Source organism: Otolemur garnettii, unplaced genomic scaffold, assembly GCF_000181295.1.
Source record: "Otolemur garnettii isolate 467f Iridium unplaced genomic scaffold, OtoGar3 scaffold00086, whole genome shotgun sequence".
Classification (NCBI taxonomy): domain Eukaryota; kingdom Metazoa; phylum Chordata; class Mammalia; order Primates; family Galagidae; genus Otolemur; species Otolemur garnettii.
The window spans coordinates 5,120,663-5,135,546 of NW_003852481.1; the positions used below are offsets into that span (position 1 = coordinate 5,120,663).

General features: G+C 43.3%; 1 protein-coding gene across 1 annotated transcript in view; it reads left to right on the plus strand.

The window, feature by feature from the left end:
• The first annotated feature begins 1,757 nt into the window (after positions 1–1,757).
• Positions 1,758–14,884, plus strand: part of TTC12 (tetratricopeptide repeat domain 12) — a 56,567-nt gene continuing 43,440 nt past the window's right edge. Inside the window, exons 1-6 of the mRNA XM_023516057.1 lie at positions 1,758–1,814; positions 3,217–3,289; positions 11,330–11,493; positions 12,123–12,144; positions 12,745–12,822; positions 13,644–13,765. Coding sequence (XP_023371825.1) covers positions 3,232–3,289; positions 11,330–11,493; positions 12,123–12,144; positions 12,745–12,822; positions 13,644–13,765 — 444 coding nt within the window. The 5' untranslated portion in view covers positions 1,758–1,814; positions 3,217–3,231. The remainder of the gene's footprint in view (positions 1,815–3,216; positions 3,290–11,329; positions 11,494–12,122; positions 12,145–12,744; positions 12,823–13,643; positions 13,766–14,884) is intronic.

Genomic DNA, 14,884 nt, shown 5'->3' on the forward strand with positions numbered 1-14,884 from the left:
CCTCCAGTACTTAGTACAATAGCAAGTACACAGTAGGTGTTTAATGATATTTTAATAAGTGACAGTAGGCAGAGAGCTGAGATCTAACCTCAGCAGCAGAATGACTCCAGAGCACCACTCAGCGCACCATAAACATTTGTCAAAAGCACTCCAGGGACCTTTCACTGCATGCTATGGACTAGTGTGAGGATGGATGAATGCTTAAGTGAATGGTTGTATGGTATAATCCGCTGTGGGTGGGTCCCAGGGAAAGGAGAGCAGTGAAAAGAGTAGTGTAATAGGAAGTTAGTGATTTGCAACTATCAGCCCCCAAATGACAAACGAACAAACAAACAAAAAACAAAAAAACCCAAAGCTCTGAGGTTGGGACCACAGATGTACAGCCTTTGTATACTCAAGGCCTCACGTGCCCAAAAGGAAAATGGAGTGGTACTAACAGTAATAACCAAAATGTCACTGTTTCTTTTTTCTGTTAATTCTCAAAGGCTTGAAGGTCATCGTGAAGTATCCTTTGACTTTCTGGGATCCCTGGAGTGTGCCAGACCTGTGGTTACCGCAAGACAACCTTGCTCTTGCCCGGCAGTTCCCTTTTCTGCTACTTTCCATGAGGTACCTCAGTCCCGCAGGACAGCAGTTGTGGCTGTGTACTGCCGGGTCCCCTAGGCCCCGCTGCTTCTTGCAAGAGCTGATGGGCCAAAGAACTCACTCTGCTGAACTGGGCCCACTTAGCTGGCTCCTTTGTGCTATACACCATTAGCAGGGTAACCCAAGCAGGACTGTGTGTTCCAGTGCCTCCTGGAGACTGCAAACAGTAATCCATTCTCCTCTGTGGTTTTCAGGCATGCACCCTACCAGGCATAAGCCACAAGACAAAGTCAACAGGCTGCCCCTGGAGTCAGTGTTGGAGCTAGCTGGCCATGCCTGGAGGCCACCCTTTTCTGGTAAATTCTAGAGGTTCCTCATTCCCTTTCAAACAGGTTTCCATAAAGCACTCATAAATTTGCCAAGAAGCCCCAGGTATTTCTGAGCATCAGAAAGTTTCCCCCAAACCTGCTTTTTTCCCTTGGTGACCAGAACACAATATATTGAGCCTTTTGTTTAGGAAAATAACCTGACATTTTTTTAAGCGTGTGTGCATGTATTCAGAGTATGAATAGGCCCCTCAGCTCTGCCCTGTGTCAGATCATGATTCCGTGGATATTAATTAGCACGCATTTGTACTGACTGGGCAGCACCGACTTTAACCAAAAACCTTAAGAGAAAGTTGCATTTCTCCATTTTATAGATGGGAAAACTGAGGATCAAAGAGGTTACTTAACCCTTCAAAGCTCAAACATTTATCAGTAAATAAAGCCAGATTCAGACCCAAGCCTGTCTCTCCCAAGTACAATGGGAAACTTTGGTCTTTTACGCCAAGGATATTAAACTAATTGGGAGGGAAACGTACCTCTAAGAAAAAAAAGAAGCTAGAGCCTGGCGCTACTTTTGAGATCAGCTCTTGACTTCCCCACCACTCCCATCCCGGTCTTCCCGCAGTCCCTAGCTCGCCTTTGAACCTGGCTAAGTGCCCAAGCGAGCGTCAGAGCGACTTCCACTCTCGCCACGCCCCTAGAGAAGCCACGCCCCTATCCCCTGCCCCAGGCCACGCCCCGATCCGCCCCGGTCCCGCCCCACCTCCACGTGTCCCAGTCCGCCCACAGCCGCCATTTTCCGTCCGAACCTGAGCGCTTCTGGTCGGTGCAGCTACGCAGCGCTGGGCTTCCCCACTGGGACGTGGGCCTGGAACGGCAGTCAGAGCCGAGCATAGCACGCTGGTTTGTGTCGCAGGGAATGGGACAGTATAGGCCTAGGCTTGGTCCCTCCACGGAGGGCGCCAGGCGGGCGGACGCTGGGGAGCGGTTGCCAGGCAACGGTGCGGGCGGCCCCGCCTCTCCGCGAGGGCGAGCGGCGCGAGGCTCAGGCGCGCGTCCCCGCCGCGCATGCTCTGCGGAGCGAAACTCCTGAGGTTGGCGCGCCTTCGTCTTCTCCCCGCGGGGACCTTCTGGTCCTGCAGTGGGTAGCATTGGCCAGGGAATGTGTGCCCTTAGATCCGTGCCCTGGGAGCAGAGAGGTCGCTCCTGTCAGGGAATTGCCTACCCTGCCTTCTGACCCTCGAACTCTTGGGCAAATTAATTCACTTCACTAGGCCCCTGTTCCTTGGGAGTTTGACCTGGAAGGAGCCCCGACTAAGCCGCACCCCCACCTCCTGTTTTCTAGGTAAGGGTGCCCCAGGCTGACCACTTAGACGGTGCCTGGTGCTGTCCATCAGTCCCCCGATAGTTCTCCTGGTCGCATAGGATTGGCGAGGACTGTGAAGCTCAGAGAGGTTGTGACTTTCGTGTAATTGGTGCAGTTAGAGACATTAAGACACATATCCACAGCTCATAACAATTCACAGTTCATTCAAGGCAGATTTCTAATTTTAGTTATAGGTGTGTTTCTTTACTACACTAATAGACTGCAGATCAGAATCACCTGGAGAGTATTTAAAATATGCATTCCTGGGCACTATCCCAGGTTTACTGACTAGGAATCTCTGGGGTTAAGACCGAGCAATCTGTATATTTACCAATCTTTCAGATGATTTTTATGATCTGTGGGTGACCCTAGAATAACTGTGAACTAAGTGCTTGGAGAGGGGAAGAGACGCTAGTGCTCCTGTCAAGTTGTAATCCTTTCAGCCAATTTGTAGTTTCACTCCTCAGAAACAGTCCAGAGGCTTATATTTGAGACAAGTACAGACATTTAGATGCAGAGTGTGCCCATCTCTGGTTACCTGTTAGGCAGACCATCCCATCATGATCAAAGGCAGTTGTTAGGATACTTCTCCATCTGTGGAAGACTGTCAGTTGCTCTGCCCTTGATCTCCTTCATGCCAGGTCACCAAATCACAGGACTTGACATTGGCTTTGAAGGAACTATTTGCAGAGTGATGTCTCCAGTAGAAGGAGACCTGGAAGCTTTCTGGAAGTATCACCACGAATAAAGAATGTTCCTTGGCCCTAAACAGAGGTTAAAGTGAAACGGATCGCCCTGCTGTTAATCATAACATTTATAAACACAAATCTGCCTTAAAAATAATCACTTGGTTTTTAGTTTTAGAAGGCCTAGTAAGCCTGACTGTTCTGTTTAGTGCTTTATTATTATTAATTTTAAAATGTTTGCTGCCTCCCTTAGGGATTCTGGTTTACAATGGCTGATGATCAAGAAAAAGATTTGCAGAAATTTCTTAAAAATGTGGATGAAATCAGTAAGTACCAGTAAATCATAAATAAATTTTGTTTTGGATAGGTGGAGTGATTAAAGAGAAATGATTACTCTTAGTTCTTGGGTTGCCTGACAGGTTTATGACTCTTAAGGAAAAAAAGAAGTAATTGAAATTAAACAGAAAGTGGGAGGTACCTATGGCTCAGCAAGTAGGGCACCGGCCCATATACCAAGGGTGGTGGGTTCAAACCTGGCCCCAGTAAAACTGCAACCAAAAAATAGCCGGACATTGTGGTGGGCACCCGTACTCCCAGCTACTCGGGAGGCTGAGGCAAAAGAATCGCCTAAGCCCACAAGCTGGGGGTTGTTGTGACTTGTGATGCCACGGCACTGTACCAAGGGTGATAAAGTAAGACTCTGTCTCAAAAAAAAAAAAAAAAAAGAAAAGAAATTAAATAGAAAGTATGGAGAAGCAAGTTACTGCCTCAGGGAAGTATTTTCTGGCTTTTAACTGGTATCAAAGAAACTATTAACATTCTGATCAGGATTCACAAAAATTCAAAAAAATTCCTTCACATTTTGTCCCCTTCTATGAAGAATTGGTTCAAAAGGAGCTACTGTTTCCCCATTGACAATGAGCCTAACTTTTCCCTAAGAGATCACCAAGATCCCCCTTGATCAGTCTGGGACCACTCCTGTTTTAGGGTAGAGCCCTTTCTTTTGGTGGAGGAGGGGGTGGTTTGCAGAGGTAAAATCAAATGGCTTTCTCTCACAATCCATCAAATTACATGAATGGCTTTTGAGTGTCATTCCTTTTTGCTCTTCCTAATGACAGAAAATCCCTTCCCCAGCTCAGACAGGTGGGATCTCAAAGAACATAGATAGACTCTGATTTCACAGATGACATTCAAGAAGTTCCAAATCAGTCAGTCCCTGTGCAAACTTCAGGGAACTTGTTTGAGCATAGAGATAAAACAATAAGCAGACAAATCCATGTAGCAAATGTAACTATGTTGAAATTGCTGCTTCCAGGAGATTATGTGGGTCCAAAAACTAAAATGGTTTTAAAAATAAAATGTATGAATCATAAACAATTCATCCCTAATGTGTGCTCTGTGTCCCTCTTGGGCTCGCTTCTGCTCGTTCCATGGAGTTCTGGCCTTAGCCTGCTGCTCACCTTTGTCTTCAGCTGGTTGAGCACTTTGACTTACCACCTTGGGTGACATCCATGTCTAAATTGACACCTAGCTTTCTTTCCTGGGCCTCAGCCTCTATGGCCAACTGTCATACCCACTGTATCCCCCAAGCACCTCAAACTTAATGGGTCCAAAATGGAATCCTCATTTCTTTCCCTCTCTACCCTCCCCCTCTCAAATAAAACCTGGTTCTCCTTCCCCTTCATCCTGGTCTCGGTTGGTGGCACCACCATCCAGAAATTCACAAGTCATACTGGACTCCTCCCATCTCTCCACCAAGCATCCCATCTGGGTTTGGCTTCTTTCTCCAGCTCCGGCCCTCCAGCCCTCCCTGTGTTCTGGTTCCTCTTACCCAGACTGTTTCAACAACCCCCTAATTGTTTTTCCTGCCTCTAGGTTTATACTCCCCACAGAGTAATGTATCTAAAATGCAAATCTGACCCAGACGCTTCTCTGCTTGGATTCCTTTTGCAGTCACAATAAATCCCAAGCTCTCATCAGGACTTAAGTCCTCCCCTGACCTTGTCCTTACCTCTGGTCTCTCCTACCTCACACTTGAGTAGCAGCAAACTGCCGATAGTTTCCCACACACACTCTTGTGTTTCATACTCTGTACTTGATCTTTGTCATTCCTTCTGCCTCCTGTCTTTCTTTTATTCAGGCTCAAGTTTCCTTCAGATACGATTTAAAGCAACACTGTCCAGGAGAACTTTTTGTGATTGTGGAAATGTTCTGCAGTCCACACCGTGCACTGTGGTAGCCACCAGCCACATGCACTTACTGAGCATTTCAGATGTCTTCACATGATTGAGGAATCGAATTTCTAATTTTATTTCATTTTAAATTAATTGAAATTTATGTGGTCATGTGTTGCCTAAATTCTATTTATTCATTTCTTAGGCTCTTGCTATATGTTGAGTTTTGCTAGGCACAAAAGAATACAGCAAAAGAATTACCTTTCCTCATAACATCTATAGTTCAGTAAGGAAAACAGATATTAATTTCAAGTGTAATGTGATACAAAAAGAGACTTGCAAAGTATAGGAACCTAAGCCAGCTTAGGAGGTTGTATTAATGTGCTGGGGCTGCTGTAACAGCAGTAACAGGGGTAGCTTACACGACAGAAATGCGTGTTCTCACAGTTCTGGAATCCTAGGGTCCAAGATCAAGATATCAGTGTGTTTAGATTCTTCAGAGGCCTCTCTCCTTAACTCACAGGTGGCCACCTTCTCACTTTGTGTGCATGTGGTCAGCTCCTTGCATGTGTGTTGCTATCTCTCTTCTTATAAGGTTATCAGTCATGTTGTATTAGGGTACACACTTACCACCTCATTTAATTACCTCTTTAAAGGCGCTATGTCCAAATATAGTCACATTGGGGGTTAGGGTAGCATGTGAATTGGGGGAGGCACAATTTACTCCATCATAGAGGTCATAGAAGATTTTCCCGAAGAAGTGACTTAAGCAAAAATCTAAAGAGTAAGTGAGAGTTGGCTATTGCAAAGAGGGCAGGAGAGTATTCCAGGTGGTAGGAAAGATGGGATAGGAAATCTGGGAGTTAAGAGAGAGGGTGGTACTTTTGAGAAGTGTAAGGAATGAAAACCCCATGTGACCCAAGAGAAGAGACTAAGGAGACAAGGGTCCCATCTGAGTGTGGAGAAGCCAGATCAAGGAAGACCTTTGTGTTTACACTGATAGCAATAAACTCATTCCAAATAATTAATGTAGAGACTTCTTGGGTAGATGGAACATAACTCTCCAGCTCTTAAATGTGATATATAATGTGACTTGCTTCCAAGAGTGCCCTATGGATAGAGAGGGGGACAGTGGTGAAAGATAACAAATACCACCTTAGATCATCAAGAGTAACCTTGTGATAAGTCATGTTGATAGCATGTACTCTTGGTATGTGCTAAAGTCTTCCTCCCCAAATCCCATAACCCCAGGCTAACCATGAGGAAAATACCAGATAAACCCAAATTGAGCTGTCAAGATTATCAAAAACAAGGAGAGTCTGAGAAATTGTCACAGCCCAGAGAAACCTAAGGAGACATGACTAAATGTCATGTGGTGTCCTGGATGAGATCCTGGAACAGAAAATCTACATTAAGGAGAAATTAACAAAATTAAAATAAAGTATGGAATATAGTTTAAAAGTTAATTAAAAGACATAAAAGAAGGTCTAAATTAATGGAGACGTGTTTTATCATGAATGGGAAGATTCATTTGGAAAAGATGTCAGTTGTCAGATTATTTTATACAGTCAATACAGTTTAGATCAAAATCCCAGAAGTAGTTTGCAGTAGAATTCAACAAGCAGGTTCTACAGTCCACGTGGAAGAGCAGAGGACCAAGAATAGCCAAGAAAATTCTGCAGAAAAAAAGAAGGTAGGATGACTCTCCCTACTCAATGTTTAAGAGTTATGATGAAGCTGTAGTAATTAATGCATGGAGGTTTTAGTGCTGGAAAAGACTAGTGAAATCAAGTGGGAAGGAACGCAGAGCCTGCAGCAGGTTCGCACATGTAATATGGACGACAAAGAAGCATCAGTGGGGAAGGCAGGGGACTCCTCAACAAGATGCTCCTGTCCTCCACAAAAGCCAACTGCAGGTGGATTAAGTACCTCACTGAGGAAAACAAAATTTTAAAATTTTGAGAAGATGCCTAGGAGGGTATATTTATAACCTTAATAACCAAAAATGCATAAATTATAAAGGAAAAAGTCGATATATTTTTAAAATTAGAATCTCCTTAACACAGGGTTCCATAAAAATAAGTGAAGGGTTTTTTTTTTTTTTTTTTTGAGCATGTGAGCCCCATCCTCCCAGGTCTTTAAAATGCTTGACCTGAGCCCCTCTAAGAATCATGAGTGTGGACACCAGGCTGCTGGCAGTGAAATTCCTGGCTTCAGAAGAGGCTTTCGGATGGGTTACCTGTAATTGGAAGCCTTAAGCTGAGGGCAAAGAGTGACCCCTTATCTTGGACGCTGTACACTCCCAGGTGCCTTGTCTGGAATGCATTGTTTTGTTAATAAAAAAGGATGTAGAAGAAAGAGACATTTCCAAACCCAAAAGACTTATGTTGGCAAAGGACTGGAAGAATTATATGAATAAACAATTTGTAGGATATTCATACAATGGAACATTACTCAGCAATGAAAAGGAATGGACTACTGATACACATAAATAAATCTCCAAATAATCATGAAGAAGTCTGGGCATGGTGGCTCATGCCTGTAGTCCCAGCACTCTGGGAGGCCAAGGTGAGTGGATTGCTGGAGCTCAGAAGTTCAAGACCAGCCTAAGCAAGAGCAAGATTCCCATCTCTAAACCTCCCCCCTCCCCCCAAAAATGGTCTGGCCGCTGTGGCAGGCTCCTATATACCCAGGTACTTGGGAGGCTCAGGCAAGAGTATCACTTGAACCCAAGAGTTTGAGGTTGCTGTGAGCTGTGATGCCACAGCACTCTACCAAGGGTGACAAAAGGAGACTTTTTCCCTCTCCCCCTGCAAGAAGAAAGACGAAGAGGAATGTTACTTTATAAAAACTTGTGGGGAGACACTTGAATCAAAAGAGAGACGAAAAAACAACCCAAAGCTTAAACACATAGAAGCTGGGTTGGAGGTGGAGGAAGCCTGGTGTGGGGCAGGTGTCAAGGACTCCTCAGGAGACCTGTGGGGAGCAGACGTCCATGTTTTACTTCCTGGAACCTGTGACTATGTTAGATTACATGGCAAAGGGGAATTAAGATTGCTGGTCACCTGCCCTTAAGATGGGGAGATTATCTTGGTTAATCTGGAGGTATCCAGTGTAATCAAAAGAGTCTTTGTAAGTGGAAGAGGAAGGCAGAGAGGTGAGTGAAGGATCTGGCCCATTGCTGCTGGCTTCAAAGATGGAGGAAGATCCGCTAAACCAAAGAATGCTCATGGCTTCTAGAAGCTGAAAAAGCCAAGGAAACGGATTCTCCCAGAGCCTCCAAAAAGGAATGCAGCTCAGAACACTATTGATCTTTTCTTTTCTTTTCTTTTTTCCTTTTCCTTTCTCTATTTTTGGAGAAATTTTAAAAATGTAGAAAATGAGGAACTAGAAAATAATCACCCATTTGTCACTCAGAAGCAACAACTCTTAATATTTTGTCCTATTTTCCTAGTCCTTTTACCTCTGCGTATCCTCTTTGAAGAAATTATCATTAATAAAAATAATTGATGTAAAAAAGAAAAAGTGAAAAGACGAGCCATAGCCAAGGAGAGGATGTTTGCAAATATATGTAGCAGTCCAGAGTACATAAAGAAGTCAGCTGGCCATGGGGCAGGCACCTACAGTCCCATGTACTCATGAGACTGAGACAGGAGAATCACTTAAGCCCGGAAGTTTGAATCCAGCCTGGGCAACATACTGAGATCTCTAAAAAACAATGTAAAAATTTTTTAAAATGGAATCATGCAAATGAATAAGAAAGGGAAAAATGACCCAATAGACAATTGGCCAAGGATAGGAATAGGTTCTTCACAGAAACGGAAATAAATCTAGATGGCCTGCAAAGCAATAAGAAGCTGCCCAATCTAAGTGGATTCGGCAAAATGTGGATTAAAACATTAGTGGAATTATTGTATTTATCACATTGGCAAAATTAAAAAGTTTGACATAACAAGTATTTACGAGAATGTGGAAGAATGGGAAATCTTGTATACTGCTTATGGGAATAAAAATTGATACAGCCATATCCTGAAGTATATGTACCATGTACACCAAGAAATAGGTACATACAGGTACTCAGGTCAGCATCTGTTTATTGTAGCAAAAAATAAAGCCACGTGGTTATCTGTCAAGAAAGAGATGGATTAACTGTGGTATATACAATGATTTAAGTGAATCAAGTGGAGCTAAATATATCAAGAACAAATCTCTAAAGCATATTGAGAGAAAAAATTTACAAAAGAATGCACGTTTAATACAAGCATATATTTTAAGTCTTTTAATAGACATAGACAAATATTCCAATAGATTGCAAATATGGTCACAAACTTCTTCCCATCACCAAGTCTGTAATAATCTGTTTTCTACTCCTTGAATCTGGATTGGCCATGTGATTGGCTTTGGCCAAAGGGATGTTTGCAAACATGACTTAAGCAAAGGCTTAAAAAGTGAATGTGCTTTGGGGCTTCCATGCCACTCTTGGGAACCCCTTCTGGAAAAGATGTACTTTTCCCTGGTTGCTCCCATCACTGGAGCAAACTACCAGTCAACTTTGCAAAGCAGAGCCACTCAGACAGCTGACCACAGATATACATGTCTGTGTGTGTGACCCCTACAGAAACTAGAAGAAGAGCTAGCCAGCTTAGTCCAGCTCAAGTTGCTGGCCCAGAGAATTGTAAACTAAGCTAAATAACAGGCTTAGCCACAAAGTTGGTGTGAGCTGTCATGCAGTAAAAGCTAAGTGAAGTATTAGACATTAAAACATGCTGGAGAAAGGATGCCTATTAACTTACAGATGGCATGGAACAAAAAGGTCTGTTAATTTATTTATGTGTAAGATATGTTATAACTAAAATTTTTGAAAACTAATTTCTGTGAAGACTCAGTAGGAAAGAAGAAATGGGCAGTATAGGGTGTCCTAAAAGTTGCCATACACTGGGAAAAGGAGACATTGTAGCTCAATGCTCCTTTACAAAATATTCATTTAAAAAAAATTACAGACAGCTGGCCAACAGGGAGAGAATAGTTGGTAAATATTTTGTAATGAATATTTTTTAAGTAAAGGTACATTTAGGTATAAGTTGCCACTTTCCCACAACTTTATGGGCAACTTTTGGGACACCCTGAACTTAAAGAAAAAAGGAGGATACCTTTAAGCGGTTTAGTTGTGAAGAGGAAGAAATAGGACATCAGGAGAGATTTTAAGTGTATAGACAACCTTTATGAAGAAGCTGATCAAATAGAAGAGGTTGAAAATATTGCTAAAATGGTATAATGAGCTGGTGATGCAAGGTTACTGGTTACTCAGAATGAGATGCTAAGACCCTGAGCGCAGGATGAAGGATTAGCCTCATACAGGTGGAGGGACACCTTTTCCTTGTGGTAGGAAGGAAGGACAGATGAATGTAGGTGTAGGTCAGGCGGTTTTGTAGTTTTGAGGGCAGGAAGTTGACAGTATCTCTTTCCTTTCTGATAAGGTGTTGTGTCTGAGATGGTCAAGTTTAGATTACAAAACTTTTAAAAGTCTTTAAAGATTGCCCAAGATAAGAAGGTTGGTTGTCCTGTCACTGAAAGTCCAGTTGAGTTGGGACCAGCATCTGTCTTTCTCTCTCAGTGCTCAGCATCCCCGTAAAAGAGAGGTAGGTGGTTGAATTCATCTAGAGTTGAAGTTTTGTCTCTTGGGTGTGGTGGGAAGGCAATGAGTTGACCATGAGCAGAATGGCTGCCAAGTGATAGATGGTAGATATAACCCAGGGAGGCAATAAAGTGTAGACAGGCAGGGCTGAGGGCTGAGGGCTGTTCTGTGCCATCAGAGCTGCCTGTACTTACATGTGTGTCTCCCACACAAAATCATAAGCTCTTCAAGAAAAAGGATCTTTTTTATTCATCATTGTCATCTATCGCATTCAGCATGTTCTCAAACTCATTACAAGCTCATCCATAAATTATTATTGGATTAGTAGTGGCTTAAAACTCCATTCCTTGAAGTCCATAGTTAAATTCTCCAAGCAACTGTCAAAACAAATCCTGTTCTTAATTTTTTCACATCGGTTCTGATTGCTCCGTTTTGCTTTCTATTGCTGCATTTTTTTCCTTAAGAGCTTCCCTATGAGTTTTCGGCACCATCCTTTCTAGTGAAGGGAGTCTTTAGAAGACCACGTTTGATTGATTCACATATTATTTCTCTTCTAGCCAGTTTAATTCAGGAGATGAATTCTGATGACCCAGTTGTACAACAGAAAGCTGTCCTCGAGACAGAAAAGAGACTGCTGCTTATGGAGGAAGACCAAGAGGTGGACGGATGCAGGACCACCTTGAACAAGACTATGATCAGTCCTCCACAAGCTCCTACCAAGGTTTCCTTTTCTGTTATGAACGCATAGAAATAGATACAATGAGAAGACCTACACTGAAGAAATAGTTTAATCTCAGATTGTCTGCTAAGGCTGAAAGAGTCTTTTCTTTCTTGGATTCTTTCTCATAATAAGGAAATTCTGTTCTGTTTTGTTTTTTTTTCCCTTGGTCCTTCTGGATCATCTTTAAATAAACCTTTAAATCTGTCTTAATAAAACTTTGGCCTCTCCAACCCCTGAAAGGGGATTATATATAATATATGTTATATATTATGTATAATCATATTATATATCATATACATTTTATCATGTATAAATGTAACGTATTTATCCTGCACTGCTAAGGTAATACATTTCTCTAGTTTGTATTTTCAATTCATACAGGCACAGCCGAGGTCCCTTGACCTGGGAAGCCTCTTTTCTGCCTCTTCAACCCCACAGCAGTTGTGTCCGTAATCAGATCTCCTGATCTAAAAGCAAGCCCCCTGTGCTTTGGGCCTTTCCTTACTGGTTAAAGGAATGACCTGATTCTCATTTGTAATTCATCGCCTTTCTTGATGTATATACACATAAATCAGAGAGTGGTTTTTGAAATTTGTTTCTTTGTTTTTATGATAACCTGTATCCTGCAGAATGTGGAAGAAATAAACTCAGGTAAGGACAGCATCTCTCTTCCCAATTTTAAATCTTTACTTAGGATCAGATTTTGCTGATTGTAACTTCCAGACCCTTAAATTATAGCCTCTGGGCTTGCAGACAACCTGTGAATGAGACCTACTGATCAGGCAGTTCTGTTACCAGTGGTCAGAGGGGAGGGAAGGTACTCAGAGATTTTTCTCTGTTTTCTCCTGCCCAATTTTTTATAAACTGAATTCAGTGATTCTGTACCATCCAATTAACTCTTAGCTGTTCAGAGGATCCGAGTAGTTTCTCTACTGCTCAGCTCAGAAGCTCATTATGCTAAATGGAACAAAAAAGTCACTCTTCAAAGAAAAACTCTTTTAAAAGACATAATTCAAATTTGAAGCACAGTCATAGCCATCATGTATAATAATACATCACACAGATTACCATTTAATGTCAAATTAAGAAAATGTCATTTAGTTGCCTCAGAATTGTGAGTGTGCGTGCGTGTGTGTGCGTGAGAAGTGTGGCTGTGAAGTTCTAAAGTAGCTGTCTTCTGAATTTGAACTGAAGAACTGATTATAGTATTTGGATCTTTCTTTTTCATATTTGAAATTACTCTGCTGTCAGAGGCCTTCTTGGCATCTGTGGAGAAGGATGCGAAGGAACGAGCCGAGAGGAGAAGGGAAAACAAGGTCTTGGCAGACGGTAATTGTCAGCCCTTACTTTTCAATAGCTGGGATGGTCTGTGCTAGAAGGAGCCTGGGAAGCCGTGTGCTGACGTTCAAGGATATCAAGATTCCCGTACCACAGGTTTGCGATGGTCCCGAGGCAATGGGACTTGGCCAGGCAAGAATCTCTGGCCGTCTTGTTCTCTGTTCCTGCTGCCAAGAGCCGGGGGTAGGACACGGCCCTCAGTCTGCTTCCCCAGTCAGACCTCTTTCTAAAACATATGGTGGACTCAGCAGATGAGATTGCACAGCGCTAAACAGTGCTGGGAAAACAGGGAGGGATGGGCGTGAGGTAGGCGAGCCTGAGGCATAGGTGAAGTGAGAAAGAAAAACGAAATCAAGGTGTGAGAAAAGAGAGGAGAAAGGAAAGAAAAAAAGAGACAGGCCTGTATGTGCTGGGGGAGATACATGCGGCAGAGGAATGCTTTCTCCATTCGTTTTATACCACCCCCTACTGCAGAGCTAGACGATTCCATAGTTGTTAGAAAATTAATTATTTGACCCTTCGTGGGGGATAGTAAATGTATAGACTTGGTCACTGTTGAAAGCTTGATGGGGTTCTAAGGCTTGATGCAGAAACATTGACCTTTTCTGAGAAGCTACTTAGAAGACTTTGGGGGGAGATGTGGAGAAAGTATACTTAAGAAGCTGGTCCTGCAATATCTGCCGAGAGGAACAAGTGACAAGTCCCTTTTGGATCAGACCTTCAGAGTAGATTTGGAAAACCAGGGGAATAAAGTCCAAAAGAATTTTCCAACGTGTGGTGAGAGCTCACCTGTGTGCCTGTTACTCTCACAGCCCTCAAAGAAAAGGGGAACGAAGAGTTTGTTAAAGGCGATTACGAAGCAGCCATCCGGTGCTACACGGAGGGCCTGGAGAAGCTGAAGGACATGAAAGTGCTGTACACCAACCGGGCCCAGGTCAGTGAGCCGAGGAAGTGTCCCTGGGCCACTCTCGGGGAACAGTTGTCACTGCACCTATGACAGCAGTCAAAGATGAGACCAGATGGTCTCTCTGGGGAACTGGGAAATGTTTAACAACTAGCTCTAGTTTGAGGGGTCAGGGGAGCTGATTTGTGGGCAGCACGTCCAGTTTCCATGTGAATACTCTTCCCATGGCCTGATGTCAAGCTACCCATTTGGAATCACCAAAGGAGGACGTGGGAAGAGCCAGGCATGATCGGCTCCCTCCACAGTGTGAGTTGGCCCCAGCACATCACTGACAGCACCCAGGTTTATCCATGTGGATAAAGGAGACAACCAGTGGAATTAAGTGACCAATGAGACCTTGGAATTCTGCTGTCGGTGACTGGATTGGTCAAGCTCCTTTTTTGGTGCTAGTTTAAACTCCTAGGGGCCGCCCTCCTGTTAGTTTCCTAGTCATTGCTTCAGTCCCTCCCTAAGGTTAAGTTTTTGTGGCAAGGGTAACCTGGCTAGCTGATGGGCCTGGAGTGAATTTCTTGGAAATTTTGAGTTTCAGAAAGCCTTTATGCCTCGGTTTATATCACAGCTGAACTCTGGTTTCCTGGGTGAAAACCATCACCTCCATGTTCATTACTTACTACAGAATGACGGGTGGGCTAATAGTTCTCAAGGGAAACAAAAGTGTCTCCTGTGACCTTGAGAAGCAGTGAGTTTTTGTGTGGTCGAGTTCCCTGTTAGTCAAGAAACCCACCCAAACTGGCAGAATCAAGGAGGTGATTGTCCGAGGGTTAGGATACCTCAGCAGGACCTGTGTCAGGGGAACCTGATGCCTTGTCATTTAGAAGAAGGAGAGGTGGCAGCAGAGCCCTCATCAGCTCCAATTTCTGTAACTTAAGCTTAAGACTGTCTGGCTGTGGTTTGGTGAGGAAGAGTATTGATAACAAGAAACGGGCCGTCTGGAGGCCAGAAATTCTTGGGAGTGACAGTAATTTAATGATAAGTAAACCCAAATGCAATGTAACCTCATTAGTTTAGCAGTTTGGGTAAGTCAGACTAGGAGTGAAGTGTCATCTAACTACTTCCATGTGTGGAGGAAATTTATTATGAGCAAGTGAG